The following is a 19,423-nucleotide window of genomic DNA, read 5'->3' on the forward strand; positions in this document are numbered from 1 at the left end:
GAAAGAAAAGCAACAAGTGGACATGGCAATGTGGAGACTGCTGGTGACCTTGATAAGTGTCATAATAGGGCAGATGTCCAGTGGAGAATACAGAAAACAAGCATGTACAACAACTCTTTAAAGAGGTTTTGCTCAGTAGAGCAGAGAACTAGAATTGTAGCTGGAAGGGGATGTGGGATCAGAGAGATGGAAGGTTGGATGGAATGCACTTAGGTGTGCCTTCAAGTTAATAGAAGTGATGCAGTAAAGAGGGAGACAGTGGTGATGCACAGACAGCAGTGAGTGTGTATTGCAGGAGAAAACAAGTGGGCAAGATTCGAAACACAGCAGAGGGCCTAGCATCAAACTGGGCAGGGACACTCCACACATTGTAACACAGGGTAACTGCAGATAGGGACATCTTTTGCATTTGGTGGTAAAAAGGAGTCTCCTTCCAATGACCTTTATTTTCTCAGTGAGGTACGAGCCAAGGTCAGGAGCTGAGATTGGGGATTGTAGGTTTGAGGAGAGGACAGGCATAAAATGGCCATTTTGGAGAGTAAGCAAATGAACACACTGGGGAAACATAGTAAGACTGTCAAGGTGAAGTAGTTTTATTTTTGCAATGCTGAGGGAACCCATGGCCTCATGTATGCTAGCAAATACTCTACCACTTGTACCACAACTCCTGTCCTTTTTGCTTTTTTTTTTATTTTGTTTTTAAGATAGGGTCTCCCAGGTTGGCCTTGAACTTGTGCTCCTCCTCTCCTAATACCTGGGATTACAGGCATGCCCCACCATATTCAGCTTGTTAGGCTTTTTTGAGTCCTTTGGAGAACTGCAGTCAGTCTAAACTGAGAGTAAAAACTTGTAGCTTTTTTACTGTCATGTTCAACTGCTTTGGTTGTAGGAGAGGTTAAGAGAGTAGAGTTTTAAGCTAAGTTATCAATGTTATTGAAAATGCTATTAAAACATTTTTCTATTTGTTTTCTTTCTGCTAGAGCCAAATGCAACTTAGTTAAAATCTGCTCTTTGAAGGATGACCTTAGGCTATATAAATATTCTCGACAAATTAAATTTTTCTCAGCACATCCTCGTGCATGTCCCTCTTTCAACAGAGCAGAAAGGGAAAGCAACTACCGCAGTACCCCAGAGCACTTCATAATGCTAGGGGACCAGCTCAGCTCCCTCTTTGGTGATCACTTCTCTAGAACTGAGATTTTCTTGTATTTAAAAAAAAATCTGTTTGAGGAATACATGGTTCTCCTGCATGCATACACATGCATTCACTACATTTAAATTATACTCACATACACTTGTGGGGTATATGTATATAAATATATGTATGCATAGGTGTATATATGTATATATATATATACATATATACAGTTCTATTATTAACTTTTTTTCTTATAATGGGATTTAAATTCAACAAGCTTCAGCAAGAAAATCCAAACTTATAAAATTTGAGTGTATGGAACAAATTAGAAGCAGCTCAACAAGGTTCTTAAGGGAATTCAAAGTTCCTCCTAACATCTGAGGGGAGTGCCCAGGTACCAACATGTTTCTGATAAGGCATCCTCCACCTGCCTAGGCAACCATTTATGCTGGAAACCAAAAATGCTCCCTGGAGACAGCCTCCAGAGCATGACACAGTGTGAGGCCTCAAGAACAGTTTTCCTGTTTGTTTATTCATTTATTATCTCATTAATTTCACATGTATTTTCTTTTTACAAAATGGGTTTCATTATGACATTTTTATACATGTATGCAATGTACTTCAATCATATTTATCCACCATCACCCTCTGTTGTTCCTCTCCTCCCTTGCTTTTAGTTTTTTTAACAATGGGGTTGTGCTATGTTGTCCAGGCTAGCCTCAAACTTAGGAGCTCAAGTGATCATCTTGCCTCAGCCTCCTGTGTAGCTAGAACTACAGGTACACATCACCACTGTACCTAGCTTTAAGAACAGTTTTTAAAAGAAGCCTGAAAGAGGATCAAGTGAGTTGCCCACATAGCATCTATTTGTCTAACAAACCAAGGGGCTCATGCCTATAATCCTAGCTACTCAGGAGGCAGACATCAGGAGGATCGCAGTTTGAAGCCACCTGGGCAAATAGTTTGAGAGACCCGATCTCAAGAAAGAAAAAGAAAATCACAGAAAAGAGACAGCAGAGTGGCTCAAGCAGTAAAAGAGCCTGCCTAACAAGCGCAAGGCCCCAAGTTTAAACTGCCAACAAACAAACCAAGGGTAAGGGTAACTAAGGGTAATATTCCTAACTACCTAATTTCATTATTCTACTCACTATGTAGCCCAGGCTGACCTCGAACTTGCAATTCTTCTGCCTTTGCTTCTGAGTGCTGGGATTACAGGCATGTACCACCACATTTGGTTTCATTATTCTAGTTTCTTAATCAATATCTTCCTTACTACCCCAGAGGCATGACATGAGGAGACTGATTAAGTTTTGCAGTTATCTTAAATACTTTGAATACTTTAAATAAAATTGTTCCATATTATCATTATATAATACCCACTGTAATTTTAAAGTAAGGCATACACTCCAATGACACCATGCTTCTTAAAATAAAGAAGTCTGTTTTAGCCACATTATTCATAATACCTTTCATAGCTCATCTTTCAGTTGTGCATACTTTTGCCTTACCTTTGTATATATGCATATTGCTTTCTCATGACAATCATTACCTTTTAATATTATGCCTTCCTCATTAAATTAGGTATAGCTACACACTCATTCTTTTTTTCTTCTAGTCCTATAAAAAAACCTTGGTCCTTAAGTGTCAATAATGATCCCCATTACAGGGACAATGAAGATAGGAGAGGAGCAGAAGAGCAGTTGCTCTATCCATAAGGGCATTTCTAAACCTTTTTCTGGGTGACACACACCTAGAAAAAAGCTGTACTTATTAGTGCATGACTTATAATTATACCCTTTCACTTTCCCCATAACTTTTGTGTGCCAAGTTGTGTCTCCAAAAAGATAAGCTCTAACCCCCAGTACCTGTAAATGTGACTTTATATGGAAACAGGTCTTTGTAGATATAGTCACTTTAAGGTGCAATCACACTGTAGTTGAGAAGGCCCTTCATTCAGTATGGCTGGTGTCCTCATAAGAAGTGAGAGGACACAGGAGAAAGCCTTGAAAACAGACATGAAGGGAGACTACCACGTGACAACAAAGGCAGAGACTCAAGTGTTACTGTTGAAAGTCAAGGAACACAAGGATTGCCAGTAGCCATCAGAAGCTACGAAGAGCTAGTCAGGATCCTCCTGAGGAGAGTTGCCCTACTGACACTGATTTTAGACTTCTAGCCTCCAGAACTGTGTGATAATCAATTTCTGTAGTATTAAGTCATCAGATGATACTCTTTTGTTACAGCAGCCTTCAGAAACTGACACACATTTCCCTTGAATATGTGTGGGACCTGTGATTTGCTTCTGACCAGTGGGATATGGCAAAGATGATGGGATGTCACTTCCACAGTGACCTTACCTCACAAAAGAATGTCTTGCTAGCAGCCTCATTTTACAGACTCTTTCCTTTGCCACCTGAGAGGAAGCAAGCTGCTATTGAGTCCTATAGCCACAAAGAACTGCAAGGAACTGAATTCTGCCAATAAGCACTCCAGCTAGAAGATGGATCCATTCAGAGCCAAGCTTTCCAAAGAAGGCTTGTCAGCCAGACTGACTTCATAACTAAAGCCTTAGGAGATCCTAGGCAGAAAAGTCAGCTAAGTTGTATCTGGATTTCTGATCAATAGAAACTGTGACATAAGGTGCACTAGTTTAAGCTGCAAGGTTTATAGTAATTTATTGAGCAGCATAGAAAAGTAACAGGAACAGGGGCATAAAAGGTTGACTTTCATTCATTCTGGGCCCAGAAGCTGTCCCTTGTGGATGCTTTCTGGATGCCGCTGGGGCTCCCATTACTGGAGACTGTCTTGCAATTCCTTTGATATGGGCACATGCAGTATTTTTAATCAGGAAGTTCTTGTAGCTCCTTCCTTAGCTCCTTAGATGTCCAGTGTTCACCTCCTGGTTCTTATTGCTAGGGTCTTTCTGTCCCTCAAGGGGCCTTATTGGCCAGGATCCAGGCCAACCCAATGCTGATAGTCTCCTCCATGAGGTCCACATCTGGTTACCAATAAACATTCAAATATCCTGTGGCCCAACCAACTTCAGCAGTACAGGAGGTTCTCATCTTGGTAGCACTCTCCTTGGCCACCCCTCTGCTACTGATGTGTTGTACAGCAGTCCACATCCCCACAGCCAATGTGTGGGGTCCCTCCAGTGGAGGACAGCACATCAGGCTTACCCAGAGTGCCACTGAAGCCCTTCCTTTCCATCATGTGAGTGGGGATGGGTAATAGGCATGCAGGCGATAGTTCACTCCAAAGGACTTCTTTATCAATCATCTTCTCCACACTGAACATTTTATCCTTAATTTGTTCAAAATGGAATGGATCATTAAGTACTTCCTTTGCACATGAACATTTTTCTCACAATCACTTTGGTTTGTGATATCTATTGTATTGGGAAAGGCACCAGAATGGATACAAGAAAAATACCATTATAACAACCTATTACATTGAGTATTAACAAGTCATAAAAGAAGTATAATTTAATGCTACTCTTACCATATCCATTTCTAGCTGACATTTTAAAGTATTAGTAATATTTATGTTCTTAGGTACTTATCAAGATTTTGAATCCTATTTGAAAAAATATTCAATACCCCAGACAAATTTATAAATACAATACAAGTAGACCTAAAAAAGGAGACAGAAGCCAAGGAACCAAAGCATGTTGCATTATATAAAAACTGCAACCACAAGTGTCAAAATGAAAATGTGCTGTATTTAAAATTCAAAATGTTTATTCAGGGTAAGTCTTAGAAATACCTATTACTTCAGAATTACCTGAAAAAGCATTGCTGTAATACCTAGACAGAGTCTGCATGATGTCTTTTGAGTGCTGAGTCCACGGTGCTATCTTTCTGTAGGTCTTTACTCGATGAACAAGTTGAGAACCACCATACTGAAGGGACAGGGTATCACCATGATCTTCATAGAGTTACTCAAATAACCTAAGCAGAAGAAAAACACATTAATGAATTTTACCAAAATTACTGCACAAGTCATTCACTTAGTCACAGACTCAGAACAAGTCTTTTGTTTTATGAATTCTTCTGAGCCTTTCAAGTAAACCCCTCACCATCTTGAAAATAAATGTAAATGTGTAATATTTCATAATGATATTCCAGTAAGTGTAAAGGTTACAGAAAACACTAAAAAGAAAGTAAGAGCACCCAAAATACAGCACATCAAAGCCAGACTAAGTTGTTTCTAATCATATTAAAAAGACTCCTAAGGTTCTATGGCCTGCCAGATCAATTTATCTCCCATGACCAAATTTTATTCTCTCTTGAATTACCTTTGAAAAAAAGCTTCGCTCTTGTTGTAGACAGTACCTTACTCTATTCAGGCTGGTATAACAACATATCATAAACTGCCTAGCTTATAAACAACAAACATTTGTTTCTCACAGTTCTGAAGGCTGTGAAGTCCAAGACAAAGGAGCTATCAGATTTTGTGTCTGATGAGGGCCACCTCCCAGTTTAGAGATGGTGCTTTCTCATTGTGTCCTCACATGAGGATGTGGATAGCTAGTTCTCTGTGGTCTCTTTTAAAAGGGTATTAATTCTAGTAATGAGGATTCCATTCTCAGATCTAACTGCTTCACACATGCCCTACCTCCTAATACCAGCACTTTGGGGGTAAGGATTTCAATAGATAAATTTGAGAGACACAAACATTCTGACCAAAGCACACAGATAAACCATAGTCTTTCTTAGAAATATGTTTGTGTTTGAAAATAGTGTTTCTTCAAGCTCAATGATATCTGTGGATCTGGCACGTGTAAGCTGGTTACTTCCTCAGCTGAGCCTTTGCGAAAATCTCAAAATGACCAAGAACAGCTATCATTTTATTTTCAAAAAAATAGTATTGCAGGCAATGTCATAGTCACTTGTCAGTAAAGAAACAGTAATCCTCGGTGAAGAATCCATCTTTTATACATCTTATATTTTTAACTCAAAATGTATGAAGGCACAGTACAATCCAGTGCCATCTGGATTTTTAAAGAAACTAGTAGCTTGTATAAACCATTGGGATTTATCTACAAAATATTCATAACACAAGCAAATCTTTACACAAATCTTTAATAGAAATATTTGTCACAGAATTAATTCAAATACTGTCTTCTAGCAACATAATCATTGAGAAGCTAAAAGTTCTTATTATTAATCAGGTTGCTTTCTGTCATTCATTGCTGGCATCCAAACAGCAGAAATTAGGCTTACCTAACTGCATCTGTATCAAACTGTAGATTAGGCTTGTCAATCAACCCCAAAGAATACAGCTGGTAAGCCAGAGCACATTTCCCCACCATAAACTGTGCCGTGTTGGTGCGATCCAAACAGTCCACACAGTTGGTTCGAAGAATGCCAGTCTAAAGAGAAATGCCTTAAGATTTTCAGTTATAATTCAGTCACCAAAACCACTTCCACAGTAAATGAAAACCCTTTTCTTAAAGAGGTAGAGGAAAAACTGTGGGCAAGTGTTACTCCTGAAGAAATATTAATTATTCAGTAAAGCTAAAGATTAAAATAATGAAGAACGTTTTTTAAATCATGTAAGGTTGTATTTCCTGCTCACTTAATATTGCCATAACTACATTATCAAACCTAGTCTAAATTTACTTCTTTGAAAGATTAACAAGATAAAGCAAATAGCTACAATTTCCACATGGACCAATTCATAAAATTCCTGATATATTTTCTTTATTGTATAAGCCCAAATATTCAGTGGCTAAAGCCAGACCATTCTTAAAGCATAGTTAACAAATACAGTGTATACTCACTTGTTTTCTCTCTTAATTGATTATTTTCACATTCCCACTTGTGTTTTTATTTCTAACAACATAACAACATACAGAAAAGAAATCAGGGGCCATATTACTTCAGCCACATATCCACGTAAGATTTAAACACTAGCAATAAGGCTCTAAAAATTATTCTTAAGTGATTAATAATTCTGCATTAAACAAGATGTATAGCTCTCCATGGCTACTTACAGAAATCATTGTGCACTATGGAGACAGATTCTATTCATTGAATATAAGATTGCCCATACCTGTAGGCGACCAGTGGGAGTCACACACCCTCCTAGCTCATTCCACCTGTGTTTAAAAATAAATGCTTTAAGGACATTTTTTTCCAGTGCTAGGACTGACCCTAGGGCCTCAAGCACACTAAGCACATGCTCTACCACTTAGCTCTAGCCCCTTGCTTTTTATAAAAAAAAATTAGCATAATAAGTATTTATTTTTGGTACTAGCTCTTTGTTAAGAATCACAGAATCCAAGTAACAGAGCAGAAGGCACCCAATCAATGAGCTAAGTCTCTGTACTCTCATTCTTTCAGGCAAGTGAATATGCAAATAACAAAGACAGACCACTCACTATGTTCTCTTCAAAGAGAGCCTGGAAAAGGAGCATCTTAATTTGTCCCAGTTCCCACATTCTGGCATTGTATCACACACGGTCAACCAAAGTCTTGCTTGCTTTTGTTTAAGCCCATTTCTTGCACAGTCTCTGTAGACATGCATAATCATCAGGAATCTTTCTAATAAAATCTTCCATGCCTTAGTCTTTTCCTCTCAACACCTCCTCCAGCTTTTCTTCATGAACACTTTGTTACATTCCTATGGCCGTTTTTGCACATCTCCTTATAGAGACTACTTATTTTCTGCATGTACTAATGAACTCATGGGAATGTGTTTTGTTGTGAGATAGTTTATCATATTAACAGTTTATTTTACTTAAAAGAAAGTGCTGGGCAGGAAAGAGCAACAGGCATCAGGCAACTTGGATTTTAGAAGGGCTCCCATCATTCCCAGAACGAGTAAGAGTGGCTCGCGATGCCTACACTACTATGGCTTTTGATGAATACCTTCTTCCCTATCGGGAGTCCGCAGTTTTGGTACCCGAGTCTTTAACAAGCTTCTCTGGTTGACACACACTGTCACCACTTGTTTCTGGGGGATTAAATGTGTTTTATGTGACTCCACTGGGAGAAGACTCCAGAAGCTCGTGCCTGGTTTTCACTGGACTTTATCCCTGCCCCTTTTCCCTTTGCTAATTTCACCATGTATCCTTTCACCATAATAAGTTACAATCAGAGTACACAATACACCAGGCCTCCAAGTGAATCACTGAACTTGGGAGTGGTCATAAAGATTCCTGCCACAGAGGCTCTAAAATTCAAACTATAACAAATGCAAACTAGAACAAAAGGACTACTTCCAAAGACATACACACTAATAACTTGGTTTTTGTTTGACCATTGCAGTTAACTACATTAATCGAAAATAAAATTCAGGAAATATGTAATATTGGTGCCTTAAAAAATAAATAAGGCACAGATATTTCATCTGAAGCAGCTCACAAATTAGTGATGAAGAAATATTTATGAGCAGATAACTATAATACAATGATAAATCTATTTTCATAAGTGTCATTTAATCTAGCAGAAAAAATTTCCCTGTTCCTATTAAATACTGAATAGAGTCTGCTATAGAAAATTTTACTTTACAGAAAAATTTCATGTAATGTGTATTTCCACAAAGCAAGAGCTAAGACCCTATGGCTTCCATTTCAAAGTATAACACCACAGGAATTCCCAGGCCCACAGTGAACATTCACTACACAGTAACCCAAGCAGCTTAGCTCTCCAAAGGGCTAAATTCATCCATCTTTCAAGAAGTACAAACTGGTCCTATTTAGAATATTTTTATCTATAAGAACAAAAATCATGATTTATTTTAAGTTTTGTAATACCATACATACTTTTCATCTGGTCGTAAAATGCTGCAGTAAGAATCAGGGCGGTTTACAAAAAAACCTGTTTTCTTCACCACACTTTCTGCAATCACATTCAGTCGATCAAGAACATTACATAACTTGCTGGAAAGAGAAGGAAAAATGAGAAAGGTGAGAAGAACCCAAGTTTAAATGTATTATTTACTCTGATATCTAAAGCAAAGAAAGTCTGTAATAATAATATTCAAAGATTTAATTTTTAAATCTCTTGGCTTTAGGAATACTATAATAATTAATATAGGAATATAATGTGTACTCAATAACTAACAACATTTGATGCAAAAGAGACCTAAAGGACTTGTAACTTAGTATCAAACACTGGCATTCCTCAATCCTGGCACAGGCCATCCTCACAGGAGCGTCTCCCAAAGCCTTTCATTCCTCAAGAGCTATCAGTCAAGTCACTGTGCATTCAAAAAACGACTGTGTAACTTTAGTGGCAGGAGAAGGAAAAAATTAGAAAATAAAATAATATGGTAACAATCATAACCACCTTTACACTCTAGGAAAGTGTGTGTGCGTGTGAGTGTATGGTGTGAGTATATTCATCCAACTACATAAAATGATTTAGAAAAAAGCACAAGTGACTTAAGTGCAAAACAATACAGTAGCATTAAACAAATATGACATTAAAATAAACCTAGTGCTTGTGTGATGCATGGTAAACAAAGTAAAAAGACAATGCAGGTTTAAAGAAAGAAAGTTCCTTGGAAGAAATGCATTTTGATAAAAGAGAGGTTCCCACAGAGGGCAGGCAATAGGAACAAAGGCTCAGGGTATGGGACCTTGACTGCTACATTTGGCACAGGGCATGAAGATTAGGTTTTCTGGAACAAAACAGAACAGCCCTGGGAATAAATCAGAAGTTATAACATTCTGAACCACCCAGCTGATGAGACTTTAGCATCACACTAAGGAGATTTACTATAAACAGAGTTGCTGCAGGTTCATCCCCGAGTTAGATCATTTAAAAACGTGTCTGAGACAGTTTAAATAAGAGAGACAGAATGAAACAGAAAAAAGAGAAACCAATGCCTTTAAGTAACAACAGAGTAGAGATGTTTTTGAAATAGCTGGACACTTATCAGAATTTGCAAATGCTATAAATAGTAGGCAAAAAGAGTATGGGCAATTTATTTATTTTTGTACCAGCACTGGGGTTGAACTTGGCCTTGTGCTTGCTAGGCAGCTGCTCTACCACTTAAGCCAGGCCGCCAGCCCTTTTTGCATTCATTATTTTCGAGATGGGATCTTGCTTCATGCTTTGGCTAGCTCAGACCACAGACCTCCTATTTGTGCTCCCTAGCACTGCTGGAATGACAGGCAGACACAACAGTGCCCAGCCATTGGGTGAGATGGGGTCTTGTGAATTTTTTGCCTCAAACCTCAAGCTTTCCAATCTCTGCCTCCTGAGTATCTAGGATTAAAGACTTGAGTCCTCATGCCTGGCAAGTCAATTCATTTGAACACTCAAGACAGCCCCTCAGCAGTTGCATGAAGGAAATTAAAAGAGTAGCATTATCAAAGAGATGAGCCTCCTGCTGTTTGTTACTAGAAGGAAAGGAGACCATCACAATCAGATGATGTGTCACTAACCTTTTAGTGTACTTGGCCATATCCCAGGGGATATAGACAATAGTGTGCTCTGGAGGCAAAAACTGATTGAGGTAGGTCACAGCAGCAACAAGCTCTTCACTCAAAATTCTTTCATGCTTTCTTTTTTCTCGTTCCTTAATTTTAAAAAGCCAAATTTTAAAATAATATTTAAATTTAAAAATTAAATATGTCAGCACTATAATTACCTTAAGGAAGAAAGTTTAAACATTTTTACTTTTCAGTAGAGGCAAGACAAAAAACCCCTCTCAAATATACTGAAATGAGGCCTATCCTAAAACAAAAATAATACAAATGCAAATGAACAAATTCTTCATTGAAATGATAGTCAACAGATTATGACTTTTTTTCTGCTCCCCGCTTACTTGCTAGGCAAGCATTCCTTCCACTTAAGCCATGCCCAAGTCCCTTTGCTTTTAGTTTGTTTTTCAGCCTTACAGGGTCTTGTGCTAACTTTGCCCTACACTGGCATCAAATCCAAATCTTCCTGCCTCTGCCTCTGAAGATAGGTGTGCACCACCATGTCCAGTCTAGATAAAGAGCTCAGATAGGATTTCTTCCTGATAACCTCCCCACAAGCCAGAGAAGCCCAATTCATCCCATGCAGACCTTGGCCCATACGTGTTGTAGCCCACTTGGGTAGAAGAGCCCCTCACTCCCCAGGACCAGAAGAAGGGAGCCCCCAGCTCCAGCCAATTGAGGTTCAGAAAGAAATCAGCTGGATCCAGATGAACAATTCCCAAACTGGCATAGCAGAGGGCGCTTTTGTAACCTTCATATCCTTGAAAATCTAACAGACATAGTCCAGACAGGCACTTTCCGCCTTGTATACTATGGCAGGATACACTGAGGTTGAGAGGCATTCATGGAACTAAACTTACCTTCTGCCTCCCTGACTGCAGCATCTCCTTAGATCTACACTGCCTCTCAGTCAAAGTGGATAGTGCCTTACTCTATGGCTCTATACTTCTGTACTGCCTTACTACCCTTAGGGCAAGGTTGTCAATTTCCCTTTGTCTCTATTTTTCATCTATAACATGGGTTAACAACAGTTATCTCCTTTATGGCATTAACGTGAGATTTAAATGCGACAAAGTTCTTATCAAAGTATTTGGCACATGGTAAATACTCTATAAAAATTAGCTATTTTTATTATTATTCTGCTCAAGTCCTCACCTAGAAACAAAAACAATTTTGCAACAATAACACTGAAGAGGTGTTAAGGCCTATTGTTGGCATCACAGTATTTCTGCACTGTTTTCAGTTGTGGAGATTACCTTTCAATTGACATGCAATAACCACTGTGGAAACAACAAGGGCATTTACTTGGCATGGCTGAGTAAATCAAGTGCAGATTAGACAAGAATCAGTGTTAAATCAGCTTGGTATGAAAATATGCTTTGCTAATTTTTTAATCTGAGAAAATTAAATTTATATATCTGGAATTATTCTTAAAAGTACTTTAAATCAACTATAGAAACAAAAAAAATTGAAATTCTTATATCAAATCTGCCATTTTATGAGATGGAAAGAAAAGGTTACCTAATCGACCTTTGATCATTTGCAATGAATCTGCTTTATGTACTGTCTATAGTAGGTTAGTGTTAATGGAAAGTACAGTTAATCTTCTTAGGGTCATAGACCCTTTAACAACCAAATAAAAATTCTGCATGTACAAGTCATTTTGCATATTATTTCCAAGGGCCCCCTAATGGCCACCAGTGGCTCCAGGTTAAAAACCTCTGATGTGCAGTTTATGCTTGATCCAGGTGACTTCTACTGCTACCCAGCAGCAGCACTGAAGGCATATGGATTGCTGCAAAATATCTTTCAACCAGTGCCTCAAACTTCCACAACTAGGGAGAAGTTCACAGCGCAGGATGAAAAGAAAAAAAATCAAGATAAGTATTTCACTTTAGTCGTTTCATACGATGATGACTGGTATCATTCTACGCACACTGGCATTCTTTGACTCTTTAATCCCAAGTGAAAAAAAAGAAACATCTTTTATTCTGTGGATAAAATAACTAATGACAAAAATAACAGAAATTTTTTCTATTCCATGAAACTGCACCTTAATCTGCAATTGTCTAAATTCTAGTTATTTGTCTGGATTTGTATTACAGTGGAACAATAAGTAAGCATAATTTTAAAATCCACTGACTGGCTTTATATATTCAAAAATACATATACATGTGAGAAATCTGGGAAGGAATGAAACTGAGGGGAAACCTTAGTAAACTCTCTAGCTAGCTTCACATGTTTTAGTTACTTGCTTTTGGTCACCAAGTTTAGAGGTCACATAGCTAAGCAGTGTACTCCATTAGTTCTGCAGTTAGTAGATGTGTAAGTCGAAAACTGCTTAAGCTGTTTTCAGGAACTTGGAGACTGCTTGATTCTCTCTCAAATCAGATGAAACCACTGATCTTTCTTTGGGCATGCACAAGTGTCCAATGAATGACACTTTTTTATCGGAAGGTACAAAACTCCAACCTTACAGCACCCTGATGTGCCCTCTTCTGAACATGAGTCCTGAGAAAAGCCATCAAGTTTGATTACACAAGCACAGTGATTACTCCATTTTCACTTACTTCCAGTCACCTTTCCTCATGCCTTAGGGCACCCTGCTCCTTTATTCCACAAACCCTCTCTTCTCCAATCTCTCTCGCTCTTTCTCCCATCTACTGAGGGAGGTGGATTTGAAGCTAACTCACCTGTCTCCACATGATTGGCCACCTCATAAATAAATTCTTTATCACTTGGCAAAACTTGCTGCAGTGATTGGCAAACAATGGGGTAGGCAAAACAGGCAGGTCTGGTTCAGTAACAGGAATAGTTCACAATCATAAGTATAAAGAGTATTTTGTTGAATTTGCATAATTAACAGAGAATTATTTTAAGCACTATTGATTTAAATCTTCACTTAACCTGAGTGTCTCAACCATACTATAAGGACACTGTATAACATGAACAAGATCTACTAATTTAGTTCTAGGTTTATATTTCAGTATGCTTTGCAACTAACTACTTTCACAATCATTTATTTCTATACTAGTAATATATACATTTAGTGGAAAAGTGCTCATGAATGTTTTTATTAAATTTTTCCCACTTTAATTTTTCAATTATGTATATTATAGCTTCTGTTTAATACTAGGTAAGTTTATAGATTATCCAGCTACTACCTTAAATTACTATTAGGTGACAGGAAGAGAGAGAGAAATATGAAACTTAGGAATAAGTGTGAATAGCTACCTAGCAAATGATGTATTTAATATCTGGATGATTTGTTTTGCAAAGTCAATCACTGGTTAGATATAATTACTTAGCCAAAGAGCAACAAAGGAAAAAATGAAGCTAATTGCCTCATTGTCTCCCTCTTCTCCAGCCACTGCTTGTGCCACTTGTGAGCCCTGTTCCTCCATGCTTGTCTCTCTTCTTCAATCTCAATCACTCGCTCTCTTTCTCTTTCTCCTCCACAGTTTACTGGAAACTGTCATCCTCTCTGCCCAATCTGCCTCCATCCTGGGTGGCTTTTAGTGCCTCTAGCTTCTGCTGCACTCTGAATCCCCATTCCCACCTTCACATCTTACATCATGTCACCATCACAGGTAACTGCCTGCCTTCAACATTTCTTATCCAGAATATTTTTTATTTTCAGATGGCTTTTATTTTAAATGACCTCTCACTTGTACCTCAATCCACTGATGGTTCTTTCTCCAGCAGCCCTCTCCTTTACACTCCTACTTATCTGGCTGGACATTCATGGTCCACTGCAAAAAAAATATAGTCAGTATCTAAAATGCCTTCGATCCTGCCTTTTTAGGTCATATCTGTGTGGCAAAACTAAATGATCTCAATTATCTGTCTCTGTGCTTATTTCCCTAGGCAAGCCCTGGTGGGAAAAGGCAAGCAACAGCATAATGGCTTCATTTAAGGAATCATTATCACCAACTTGAAATGGGCTCTTAGTGTTGCCTGTAATATTTCCAGTCACCTTAAACCCCATGTATATAAGCCCATTAAACCTTCTCCACCACCCTGAAACCTCTGCACTCAGCAGATGACTTTTCCTCCTACCTTAAGGAAAAATTAGAGCTGTCAGAGGAAGCAAGCACACATGCACATACACATACCAGGGCATCCCCTTTTCTCCAAGTTGCAGACTATTCTCTTTCCTCTTGACTTAGTCCTTCCTCCTCCTTCAGGCTAAGCTGACTCATCTGACCCCTCACATCTTCAGGGAAGACTTCACTTCCATTTTTCCCCTGCAATGGTACCTGTACATAACTTCACTATCTCCTGCATTAGACTGGTAGCTCCATGAAGGCAGGGACAGTTTCTGATCATCTTGGCACATAGGAAACCCTCAAAAACACTTGCTTAGTGACTAAGTGGACACAGGATTCTTTGATTTTTTTAAATTAAACTTACATATTTGTTAACCAGCACCTTAGAATAATTTCATATACTACTCTGCCATTTCTTATCCAGACCTCTTCTTTTTATTTTTGCACTACTGTGGTTTGAACTCAGAGCTTCAGGCTTGCTAGGCAAAATGCTCTATCACTTGAGCTACCCCACTAGTCCCCAAACCTTTCATTTTCAGATTGCTTTTGCTTTAAATCTCTCACCTCACTTGGACCTCAACCCACTGATGGCTCTTTCTCCAGCAGCCTCCTCCTCTATACCCCTCCTTATTTAGCTAGGCTTTCACGGTCCACTGCAGTCATTTCATTGTCAATATGCTATGTTGTTGGCAACTACCACAACCACAACATAAGAAAACCTTTGTTTTTAATACTCTCAGGGTCTTCTAGGCTGCTGGCTGAGAGTTTTTCAAGTCACTTGGCTGCAATAGTTACAGATAAAATTTACTGTGTGGTCTCCCTGCTCTTCATCCTTTCTCTCTGACCTGTATGCCCACTCATATACAGAAGATATGGTGACCAGTTAGCGTACTCTGATAGGGAAGCAGGAAACTGTGAGGCCAATAGACTGTCAAGAGAGATGTATGAATCAAAGCGAGGCTGTGGCAGTTTAATCTTCATGCTTCCTTCTCCAAGTTGTCCTGAAACTAATGCAGAAATTTCATGTGTACGTAACGCACGCAGGGAAATCAGGAGCCTGATACACTGAACCACTCTCTCCCCTTTGAAGCTACTACTGATTCTTCCAGGTACATAAGGAAGAGGCCACATGGAATCTGAGGTCAAAGAACAGAAGCTCTGATACAGTAGGGTGTCATAGCATGAGAATCTTCAAGTCTCTCCTCTGGGGACAGGTAAAGTATAGCTTTCTAACCCTCTTGGTACTGAGGAAAAGGTTGCCCAGCATGTCTGATGAGCATATCATACCTTCACTAAATTCAAGATGATGATGGGGGAGCCAAATCTCTGGAGCATCTGATCAAAATGGAGAGCAGCCACATGTGCAAATGGATCTGCCTGGTCCACTAAGAAGAAAAAAAGAGATGACTAAATACCTGAATGAAAAATTATAAGAAAGAAATAAAAGAAATGCAATTCAACCAATCTAGTAGTTTCCCTCTCAAGCAGCTCGCTGGACACTCATCTATCATGTATTGAATAATCTGAATGATTCTTAATTTCTGAAGTAAAATATAAAGAATTTACCAAGAGACAGAATTAAGGATACATTTATTACGTAAAAATAACAGAAGTTAGTCTTCCAAATTATCTACCTTACAGGACTAAAGCCTCATTAAAATTCAATCATTTATTAGGTTTCTGGAGTGCAGGTCATCTCTGTATGTGAGCAGAGAAGAGTTACTTTTAAAAAGATTGCTCCAGCTGGGTGCTGATGGCTCACGCCTATAATCCTAGTGACTCAGGAGGCAGTGATCAGGAGGATCACGGGTCAAAGCCAGCCCAGGAAAATAATTTGTGAGACCCTATCTTGAATACACCCATTACAAAAAAAGGGGGTGGGGGCTGGTGAAGGCCCTGAATTCAAGCCCCAGTACCAAAAACATAATTGTTCTACACACACGTAATAGGTGGTTTAGGCATCATAGTTGAGATGTCCTGGGACCAGTATAAGGGAACCGATCCTCTCACTTGCACGTAAGAAGAGTAACTGCCCGCAGTAAAAGACATCACAGAAGCATCACAGAGTATCTGTTCAGTCTCCACTTCATTTGCAACATCACCCTAGAAAGAAAGGTACAATTAAAAATATTTTATGTTCTTAGAACTTTTTAAATGAAAAAAATTTCAAGTATACAATGAAATTATAACTCTTACTCTGGGAAGAGGTAAATGCTGTCAATATTCAATGTGTGCATTAGAAAAGTAAAGCCATTAAAATGCAATAAAGAAAAAGCAATTAAAAGTAGCAGAGAACAGACTAGGAAAAAAATCAAATTAAACAACTAATAACACATGTAACAGAGAGAAGTGTGACTGGTATAAATGGTCAGAAGGGAGAGAAAATAAAAACAATTACATGAAATAATGACAGAGATGAAAAAGACCAAAATACCAAAATAAAGACTAAAGAGGAATGAAAAAACAAGAGTGAGATTCAAATAATGCCTGATGGCCAGAAGAAAATAAAGGAGCAGGGAACAAAGGAGACATTTGGAAGTAACTTTATTATCAAAGTATATATATATATAAAAGGATCATTTTCACGACATTAATAATATTTGCTTGGCTATCCTTTGAATATTCAAAAATAAATAACACAGCCACAAAATTCTGATTTTTCTTAAAGTACCAGTTGCAATGACTTTCAGTGCTGAGAGAGTCTGAAGAACAACATTGCTATTTTTAGTCAGGGTTGAAGCCCAATTCCTCATTCAATCTGTCTATTTGATCATACATCTGCTTGATTCAAGTTACCTACCGCAAGCAGAGATGGAGCACTCAAGGAGAAGACATGGCTGATGGTAGGCAAAAGGGTTTTTTGTTTTGTTTTGTTTTGCTATTGTGCAGTTGTGAACAAGAAAAATGAGTCTGGGGAATAAAAGTAAAGAGGGTGACGCCATGTCGTACTCTATTTTGCCTTCTCATCATGACTGTACTTCCAACGAGGAGGGCTGCCTTCTTACTCCTTGAGTAGGGGTGCTTTGCTGTTTTTGTCTCTATGTTAAACATTGTTTCATATATTTCAGAAATGGCTCATCCTCCAAAACATTAGATATTTCATAACTCCATTGCATAACTCTTTCTAAGTTAGTTAACTTCCCAGAACATTTGTCTATTAGTCATATTTCTCACAAGTTTCAGATACTCTGGAGAATTAATTATTGTCTTGATAATATCCCAAACTAAGAAATTCTACTTTGCTTCATCTACATCAGCAAAACTGATGCAAAAGGTTAAAATCTCAACAGCGATGTTGCTTGTCATCTTACCTCACAGTTTGCACCTCTCTTGAGAAAACGAGTCCCCGCAAATTTACTGGATCTTCTAGCTATTAGAGTAACATACACTGGTCGTCCATAGATCAATAGTTCTTAGAAACCAAGTTAAAGTTGTTTAGCATTCATGACTTTCACACAAAACCAAGAGAATCATTAAACCTTAACTATTCTTTTAAATATATCTTGATCAATGGCTTAAAGACACCAGAAGAATGAAACAGCATTGGATCTAATGGTTCTTCAGAACTGTGTGGGTATGATGGCAAAAGCCAATCTGTCTATGGAATGGCTTCTATGAATTCAAAGGAAATGGTAACCAGGTGTAGTGTTACTAGCCCAGGGAAGATCCATCTGCCCTGGTGGCCAAGTAAAGATGCAAATAACCACAATTAATCCTTCTTTAGTCTAGAGTCACATAGCTCTCAGGAACAACATGTTTAATTATGAAACGATATGTAATACTGAGAGAATGGATTGAGTTCAAATCTTTTTTGAGGAATCAGTCCAAAACCTGAACACCGAAAGAATTACTGTGAACTGCTTAACCAAAATACAGCTTATTAGTTATATTACTTTAACTTTCTGAGCTACAATCTCATCTACTATAAAATGCAGTAATTAAAAAGCAGCTACAGTTTGAACATCCCTAATCTGAAAATCTAAAATCCAGTACATTCCAAAATACTAAAATTTTTGAGCACCAGGCTGAGCCAAAGTGAAAAATTTCACACCTGACTGCATGTGATAGGTCACAATCAAAGTGCAGGCACGCTAAGAATAGCGCATAAAATTAAGATGTGTTTAAGATATATATGAAACATAAATGAATTTCATGGTTAAACTTGGTGACATTCCAAGTTATCTCATGTTTATGTAAATATTTCAAAAACCAAAAAAAAAAAATCTAAAATCAGAAACACTTCTGGTCCCAAGCATTTTGGATAAACAATACTCAGCCTGAACTATTGCTAGGTGGTGGGCAGAATTATCTGAAGGAATGTATTAAATTCATAATGCCTAGCCTGTAGGACATGCTCAATAGAGAGCAATTACTTGTATCATTATATAGACTTCCAGAATTCATTAAATGCTTGATAACCAGGAGACTAGATTCATTGTTTAAACTAATGAGCTTTCAAATGATAATCTATGATGCTATTCACTACTTAAAAAAACAAACATTTATTATGCTTAATGTACATCATTCCCTGAGCTAGTTCTTAGAAATGCAAAACAGTTTAGAACTACATTGTAGAAATGGACTTTAGACACATAGTATACTCTCTTTGCTATCTTTGGTGGTGAAAACTCTGTGTTCTTCCCAGGTAGAATTTATTTCTGAAAACAGAGAAAACTGATTCAGGATCAAATCTCATTACACAGTGAATGATCAAACAGATAATATCACTCACTAGTTGAAAATGATTATAAAGTAATGAGCCTGATGTTCAAGTGTAGTACATCAATCTCATTCATC

The 19,423-nt window shown here is 38.1% G+C and overlaps 2 protein-coding genes across 4 annotated transcripts in view; both read right to left on the minus strand.

Annotated features, from left to right (window-relative positions):
* Positions 1-19,423, minus strand: part of LOC109680782 (polyphosphoinositide phosphatase-like) — a 134,751-nt gene that overhangs the window by 76,041 nt on the left and 39,287 nt on the right. The window contains 8 exon segments of the mRNA XM_074077010.1: positions 4,922-5,088; positions 6,364-6,512; positions 7,196-7,241; positions 8,910-9,026; positions 10,539-10,672; positions 15,914-16,011; positions 16,567-16,729; positions 17,938-18,038. Coding sequence (XP_073933111.1) covers positions 4,922-5,088; positions 6,364-6,512; positions 7,196-7,241; positions 8,910-9,026; positions 10,539-10,672; positions 15,914-16,011; positions 16,567-16,729; positions 17,938-18,038 — 975 coding nt within the window.
* Positions 1-19,423, minus strand: part of LOC109700001 (polyphosphoinositide phosphatase) — a 328,419-nt gene that overhangs the window by 73,961 nt on the left and 235,035 nt on the right. The window lies entirely within an intron of this gene.

The sequence above is a fragment of the Castor canadensis genome, chromosome 1, assembly GCF_047511655.1.
Source record: "Castor canadensis chromosome 1, mCasCan1.hap1v2, whole genome shotgun sequence".
Classification (NCBI taxonomy): Eukaryota; Metazoa; Chordata; class Mammalia; order Rodentia; family Castoridae; genus Castor; species Castor canadensis.